Source organism: Egretta garzetta, unplaced genomic scaffold, assembly GCF_000687185.1.
Source record: "Egretta garzetta isolate BGI_Z169 unplaced genomic scaffold, ASM68718v1 scaffold172, whole genome shotgun sequence".
NCBI lineage: Eukaryota > Metazoa > Chordata > Aves > Pelecaniformes > Ardeidae > Egretta > Egretta garzetta.
This window is the reverse complement of record NW_009258951.1, coordinates 22,702-30,391: the sequence shown is the minus strand read 5'-3', so window position 1 is coordinate 30,391 and position 7,690 is coordinate 22,702. Positions and strand designations below refer to the sequence as shown.

At 44.0% G+C, this 7,690-nt stretch overlaps 1 protein-coding gene and 3 non-coding genes across 5 annotated transcripts; all 4 read left to right on the top strand.

Annotated features, from left to right (window-relative positions):
- Positions 1-75: 75 nt before the first annotated feature.
- Positions 76-7,194, top strand: NCL (nucleolin). 2 transcript variants are annotated; one of them, XM_009634368.2, is made up of 14 exons: positions 76-180; positions 787-1,072; positions 1,400-1,558; positions 1,983-2,165; positions 2,374-2,457; positions 2,714-2,849; positions 3,189-3,325; positions 3,790-3,916; positions 4,136-4,269; positions 4,594-4,729; positions 4,833-4,984; positions 5,527-5,653; positions 6,107-6,327; positions 6,513-7,194. In XM_009634368.2, exons 1-14 carry the CDS (start codon positions 103-105, stop codon positions 6,590-6,592), a joined length of 2,040 nt encoding a protein of 679 aa, XP_009632663.1. In that variant the 5' UTR covers positions 76-102; the 3' UTR covers positions 6,593-7,194. The 2 variants fall into 2 exon arrangements, with proteins under 2 accessions (XP_009632663.1, XP_035745905.1); XM_035890012.1 differs by having other exon boundaries at positions 77-180; positions 4,591-4,729.
- LOC118451838 lies at positions 2,567-2,636 on the top strand. Its single transcript, XR_004841414.1, has one exon. It is a non-coding gene; the product is annotated as a small nucleolar RNA SNORD82 (small nucleolar RNA).
- Positions 5,139-5,215, top strand: LOC118451839. Its single transcript, XR_004841415.1, has one exon. It is a non-coding gene; the product is annotated as a small nucleolar RNA SNORD20 (small nucleolar RNA).
- Positions 5,839-5,978, top strand: LOC118451836. Its single transcript, XR_004841412.1, has one exon. It is a non-coding gene; the product is annotated as a small nucleolar RNA SNORA75 (small nucleolar RNA).
- Positions 7,195-7,690: the final 496 nt, after the last annotated feature.

Genomic DNA, 7,690 nt, shown 5'->3' with positions numbered 1-7,690 from the left:
GGAGCGTGGCCGTGCTGCTCGCTGCCGAGTGGAGAAACGGGAGTCCGCCTCACGGCTCGCGCTCTCTTGCAGACTCCCAAGAATCAGGCCAAACAGAAAAAAATGGCTCCTCCCCCCAAAAAGGTCGAGGAAAGCGAGGAAGAAGAGTCCTCCGAGCTAGAGGAGAGCAGCGGAGAAGAGGTGATCAGTCTAGAAATGAAGTCGACAGGATGCACGTGTTACAAAATGTCATGCGGGGGGGGGGGCACGTAGTATGTGACAGGGAATCAACATTAATAAACTATTGGTGTCTTGTCAGTTAACTGTGGCTGAAGAATAAACTGGATTTCATAAGAGAGCAACGTGGGGAAAACTAGCTTAGCTGCTAAGTCTATACTTCCAGGCTTTGGAAGGACTGCTGGGATCTTAAAGTTGTTCCTAGTACTCATGAGCAAGTGGATGATTAATTACTCTAGTAGAGCATCAGCAATAAGTGATTTATCACATGCAAATAATGTGCAAGACTAAAAATTTCAAGCTACTGAATGCTACTAGAGAGGTCACTAGTCTTGCTTCAGGACCAGGGAATTTGTAGATGCTTTAATGTTTCATAAGTAGTCTGTTAAAAGCATGATAAAGCTGGGTTTGGGCTTTATTAATTCAACAGAATGGGCAATTAAGGTTATTCAAAAGAAACTTAAGTCTGTCAGAAGGATATGCTTTAGATTGCAGTTGCTATGTATTTGTCTGACATTAAAGTAATTTTAAAGGGCCAGCATAAGACTCTTACACTAATGTATGTTTTAGATGATCCCTCAGAAGAAACAGCAAAAAGCAGCAGTTACACCGGCCAAGAAGGCTGCTACCCCCATGAAGAAGGCCGCTACTCCTGCAAAAAAGGCAATTACACCTGCCAAGAAGACTGTGGCTACTCCAGCTAAAAAGGCTGTTGCTCCATCACCTAAAAAGGCTGCTGTCCTAACCAAAGGAGCGAAAAATGGAAAGAATGCCAAGAAGGAAGAGAGTGAGGAGGAAGATGATGAGGATGAGGAAGATGATGAGGATGAGGAGGATGATGAGGAAGAAGATTCTGGTAAGTTACTTCTGAAATAGGTGTTCATCCTCATACAATGAAAGTTGGTCCCATCAAGTTGCTGAATTTGAAGCTGAGTATGATTTAACACTCTTGAGAGGGGGATTCGTTGATTAAAGGTGGTGAGGAAGGAAAGGTGGGGAATCGGTGAATTTTGGAGAACTTGGGTTGCAGCTGCATTACATGCAGCATGTAAAGCATCTTTGAGTTTCCTGATCATTCTTTCCCAAACTTTGCCAAAATCTTAAAAAAAAAAAAAAAAAAAAAGTACTTTGCTTGAGTGTGAAAGCTGAGTGGTATGGGTAAACATTTGCTGTGCTGTTGCAGATGAAGAAGAGGAACCGGCAATGCCTGTGAAGCCTGCAGCCAAAAAGCCAGCAGCAGTACCAGCCAAAAAGCCTGCAGTTGTGCCAGCAAAGCAAGAATCTGAAGAAGAGGAGGATGATGATGATGATGAGGAGGAGGATGAGGATGAGGAAGATGATGGTATGTGGGATTTAAAAAAACTTTTACTGTCAAAAAAAATTTAGAAGATATAGAACTAATAAATTCTTAAAGGGAGCTAGAGGAGGAGTAACTTCATGGATTAGTGGGAGTGATGCAGAGTGAGTGTGTGTGACCATGTAGTGCCCAGCTGATTTTAGCTGGCTACTAGTGTGGGTGTTTATTTCCCTATTGCTAGTAAAACTTGCTTTTACTCTTGGGGAACAGGTATTGATTTTTTTAATGCAGTAAAACTTGAGGGAGAGGCAGCTTTAATAAACACTAAATATCTTAAACTCCTTTCCTCAGAACATACAGACAGGGCGGCATGAAAAACACAGTTTTACTTCACAAGATTTTATTTCTCAGTTTCAAAAGGGGGCTTAATCTTGAACGTATCTGAAATCTTGCACTCGCCTTGTTTTAGAGTCTGAAGATGAAGCCATGGACACAACCCCTGTTCAAGTGAAGAAACCTACTCCAGCAAAGGCCGCACCAGTGAAAGCCAAGGCAGACTCTGAAGAGGAGGATGATGAAGAGGAGGAGGATGAAGAGGATGATGAAGAGGAGGAGGATGAAGAGGATGCCGAGGAGGAAAGTGAGGATGAAAGTGAGTTTAAATGTCATTGACACCATAAGGAAAGATGCCTAAGCAAAATTTTTGTCCTATCATGGTGTTTTGGACTGAGGAACAGTTGCTGTAGTGACAAGAGGAGGTTTGTGTATGACTGGTGTGAAGATTAAAGCTCCCGTATTGATCCAGTATAGGAAAAGTTGGTTTGTACTTTTATTTCAGTTGTGTATGTTCTCTATCACAGAACCTGTCAAGGAAGCACCTGGAAAGAGGAAGAAAGAAATGGCCAATAAAAGTGCACCAGAGGCCAAGAAAAAGAAGACAGACGGTAAGTGGTGTGGGATCATGAAATGATGCTTGTTTGATGGACTGTTATTGGACTGTTGGGTGAGGCACATAACCTGGAAGGGACAGGATGCTGAGCAGGCTTTTTTCACAGCACAAATGATGCTTATAAGGGACTTAATACTGAAGTATGATGTCACTTCTGAGCATAAACTGATGTGCTAAAGCTGTCTGGAGTCTGCCTTCTAGTTCTTTTAACTGCCTTAAAAAAACCCACTTCATTATTTTTTCATTTAAAGGCCCCACTTCAGCTTTCTCCCTGTTTGTGGGAAATTTGGTCCCCACCAAGGAGTATGAAGAACTGAAGACTGGCATCAAAGAATTCTTTGGGAAGAAAAATATTGAAGTTTTAGATGTCAGAATTGGTGCTTCCAAGTGAGTTCATCAGTATAATTTGATGCTTATTTTAGTCAGCAGTAATGTGTTTGGAGAGGTGATGCTGGTTGCCTTTGAGATGCTGGGGTGGTTGCTTGAGTACATGGGAGCTGGAAGAAGCACAGTACTGATAATGGTGTAGTACTTCCCTGGCTTGCAGGTTTTTCAGACAGCATCTCCCTAAAGGGAGAGCTACCTCTTGAGTACAGAGCTGCTGTTCTCTACTGTTGTTTTGGTTATATGGGCCAGTGGGGACCTCTCTGGTTCTGGGTTTCTGTTTGGGTTGTCTGCTACTAGAGATATAGATCAGCTTAAATAGTAAGGTTACTCTTCTTTCAGGCGATTCGGCTACGTAGACTTTTCATCTGCTGAAGATCTGGATAAAGCTCTCCAACTGAACGGGAAGAAGTTAATGGGTTTGGAAATCAAACTGGAAAAAGCAAAGAGCAAGGAAACAATGAAAGAAAATAAGAAGGGTATGGCCCATAACTCTTGACTACCCATGCACGTCAAAGAAGAGTTGTCATAATCAGGCCTTGGAGCAGGCTTGCAGTATTCTTGATTGCTGCTATTCTGCCTTTTAAGGCAGATATTCCTGTTATGTTATAAACAGTTTCTCAAATGCTAATATGCAGATGGGCATGTTCAGGCTAGTATATCTGGAAACATGATCCCAAGAAACAGCTTATGTTGGGGGGGTCTGAGGAGGAAATGTGGCTCTTGCTGAAACTTTAGGACCTGTTTTCAGAACTTGATGCCCTTAAGAGAAGTACAATGGCAGCCTAATTAACTGTCATAATAGTTGCTTTTTCAGTTTCTGAAAATGAATGCTTGTGGTTTATTTTCTGCTGGATGAACTCATTCTCACTGAACTGGCAGCATAGATGAGAAGGGATTTTTAGCTGGTAATGTGAAAGTAACTTTTTTTCTCTCTTTGCAGAGAGAGATGCTAGAACACTGTTCGTGAAGAATCTGCCTTACCGCTTAACTGAAGATGAAATGAGAGAAGTGTTTGAAAACGCACTAGAAATCCGAATAGTAATGAACAAGGAAGGGAACAGCAAAGGGTATGTAGCTGAGAGGACTGTTAAATGTTTGCTGTTCCTCAGACCTCAGGCATGTTTTGATAAGCTCGTGTCCTTAAGCTACCTTAAGGGGCCTGCTGCATTAGGTGTACTGAAAATGCTCGTTTTTGAAGCATTTTTCTTCCACATCCTTCTCCCCACCTCCATGAATGTAGTTATTCCTGGAAGGAGGCATTTACTTAGTTCTTTTCTGTGCTGTAGGATGGCTTATATTGAATTTAAAACAGAAGCTGAAGCGAACAAAGCCCTGGAGGAGAAGCAGGGCTCAGAGATTGATGGTCGAGCCATGGTCATTGACTTCATTGGTGAGAAGAGCCATCAAGACCATCAGAAAGGTACTTTTCCAGACTAACAATGTGCATGCAAATGACATTTAGGATTTAGTTGCACTTGTTTCTGAAGTTTGTGAGGGATAGAACAACTTGAGAAAACTGTAAGGTATCAGGAAGGGACCTTATGCATTTCATGCCTCTACTGCATGTTTCAGACAAGAGGGGACAACTAGGTGACAAAAAAAGCGTTGCCCTTAGCCTTGTGCCTCACCTTGAGGTGAGGAGGGAGCAACAACTACTTTCACCCTAGAGGGAATGTTGTGCCTAGAGGAAGAGAGAGCTCTTCTCCAAACTTGCACCTACAGCACTGAGTTTCCTCCACAGGAGGAGGTGGAGAGCGGGAGTCAAAGACTCTAATTGTCAACAACCTCTCATACGCTGCTTCAGAAGAGACTCTCCAAGAACTGTTTAAGAAAGCTTCTTCTATCAAGATGCCACAGAACAACCAGGGCAGGCCTAAAGGGTATGTTGTGCCTTTCTCCTGACTGCTGAGTTGGCATTGCGATTGACTTACCTTCACAGATCCCTTGTGCTCCAGGCTGACTGAAATCTTCCTCTCCGAATAGGTATGCGTTTGTAGAATTTCCCACAACTGAGGATGCCAAAGAGGCGTTGAATTCCTGTAATAACACAGAGATTGAAGGCAGAGCAATCAGACTGGAATTCAGTTCACCAGCATGGCAGAAAGGGAACATGAACGCAAGAGGAGGATTTAATCGTAAGTGTTCCATGTTTGATCATTTGATCTTGAGACAGCTGTGGCAGGAGCGTACTATTCACACAAACTTAGGGCTGCTTTTTAAAAAAAACAAAACAAAAAAAACCCAAAACATGCCTGTGGAGTGAAGGACTTGCATCATGAGCAAGTGTGCTGGATATGATGACTGATTATCTGAAATGCTGATGAAACTCTTGCCGAAGTCCTCTAGATAGTCAAGTGCTGATCCAGCAGTGTCTGTCCAGTTAGTATCCCTATTGATAAGATGCAAGCATTTCTTTAAAAAAAAAAAAGGGGGGGGGAGAAAAAAATGTTTGACAGTACCAGATTGGCTGATTGAGATACTTCGACATCAGGTTCTAACTGTAGTCCTGAAAAAGTTTTCAAGGACTTGTTTAAGTGCCTGAGCTGTTACTTCAAAACAAAGCCCTTGGCCCCGTGAGCTGTTGTAGGAGCCTGTAGTGCAAGCTGGATGTGATGTTAAGAAACCGATGGTTCCCTTGCTCAGATGTAATCATCTCTGAATGTTTCTCTTTCCGTAGAACAAAGCAAAACATTGTTTGTCAGAGGCCTTTCTGAGGACACTACAGAGGAGACGCTAAAAGAATCATTTGAAGGCTCTATAAGTGCTAGAATAGTCACAGACCGGGACACTGGATCATCTAAAGGGTATGCTAAATAAACATCAACCTGGGATTAGTTCAGTTCCTACAAAAAACTTCACTTTCAACTAATTTCTGTGGTGTGGGGTGTTTCTAATGCTCATGTGGGTGATTCTTTGAAGCCAGTAAATTGCATGGAAGCAGAGAGCAAGCTTACAGCGTCGGGTCTGTTTGTAGAGGGCAGCGTGTGCTCACTTCTCAATGAGCTCCTTCCTGCCAACAAATCCGTGGCAGCCTATGGATTCGCACGAGAAGAATATTAACTGTTCAGTACTGGCAAACTCACAACGGGGCTCCCATCGATTGTGATTAGCCACTGCTGTTCTACAAGTAACACCATCCTGATCCCTGTGTGGTTGCAGAAGTGCAGGCGATTGTTTCTGAAGGGATTGCTGTCGAGTGCCTGTAGGTGGTGCTATAGCTTGCAGAGGTTGACTGTCTCTCTCAACCTGTTTCCTAGGTTTGGGTTTGTGGACTTCAGCTCCCCAGAAGATGCCAAAGCAGCTAAAGAAGCCATGGAGGATGGAGAGATAGATGGAAACAAAGTGATCCTTGATTTTGCCAAGCCAAAGGGTGAATTTCAACGTGGCGGTGGATTTGGTGGTCGTGGCGGCAGAGGAGGAGGAGGCCGAGGAGGAAGAGGTGGATTTGGTGGCAGAGGTGGTGGCAGAGGATTTGGAGGTAAGAGGAGATAAATGCTGCTCTTCTAAGGGGGTGTGTTTAAAAGTTAATCCCAAGAATGGCTTGGGATTATGGTGTAGTGCTGCCAGAGCATGCTTGATGTGAATCGGGATGGGTTTGGAAGGGCAGTGATACCTGTGCAGGGATACCTGTAACTCTGCTTCTTGGCCTAATTTTCTTTCTAGGTAGAGGAGGTGGCTTCCGAGGAGGCAGAGGAGGAGGTGGAGATCACAAGCCGCAAGGGAAGAAGATCAAGTTTGAATAAACTTCCCCTTTTCTTTCCCTTCTCCTGCTCTCTGAGACTATCTGAAAGGACTCCGGGGGTTTTTATTCTCCTTTTATCTTGGCGGAGCCTTTGGAGGACATTCCAAGATGCAAAGCAGTGCTGTGAGCCACTTGGAAGATACAATTTTCATTTCAAGGAAGAGAGAGCAAGCCATTTTGACTGCTTGCCTATTCAAATGAACTTTTTAAAAAATGAGCGATAGCTGTGGGAGTTTAGCCTTTGTCTGTGAGTTGTCTTGAATTTATAATGTTTTACCCATGTACAAAAATATTTTTTTTCCTATAAACTTCTGTAGCATTTTTGCTGTAAAAATGCAGAATGTTTTATCATTTGTGCTTCAGCACCCTGTCTTGGACAGATTAAAGGACCTAAACTGGTTCGTGTTAGTTCTGTGACCCTAAATGAAGCAGGACTGTGAGAAATTGTCTTGAGCCTTCTCTCTTCTAAGGTCATTAATGTCACAGGCAGCAGCTCGTGTCCTTCTGCTCCAGCCTACGTCAGCTCCCAATAATCTACGTGGTGTGTGCTGGCAGGAAGGAACAGGGAAGAAGGATACAATGGCCGAGGTGAGCCCTGTGCCTACAGCCTTTTTTTTTTTTTTTTTTTTTTTTTTACTGACAATGTAATGTTGCATGCTAGCCAATTGCTTTTTTACTTTTTTTTTAAAAAACAAATGAGTAAATTGGATCTCTTACCAAGGCCCTGCATGTCAATCACACTCCTACAGGTAGTGCTTCTTGTCTCCTCTTGGCTTACCTCTAAGTGTGAAGCAGATGGGGTTGGGGCAGTAACTGCTTGCCCCTTCTGGTGTCCTCTCTGGCTCGGTGAGGGTGAGTGGGGATGAAGGTGCTCTGTCCTGGCCCAGTCCCCCTGGGCTGGTGCCCCGCCATGGCAGCTGTTTGGGGACAGTGCTGCTGCCCGTGAGTGACTGCAGCACATGGGTGGGTGCAGGTGCCCCAGGGGCAGGTGCTGTTTTGGTTTAACTCAGGGGTGTGTTGGGCTCAAATGTCCCGGGTCAGCTTCCCGCTGGGGGCAGTGACCTTAACCCTCAGCGAGGCTGCGGCTGCAGCCAGCTCC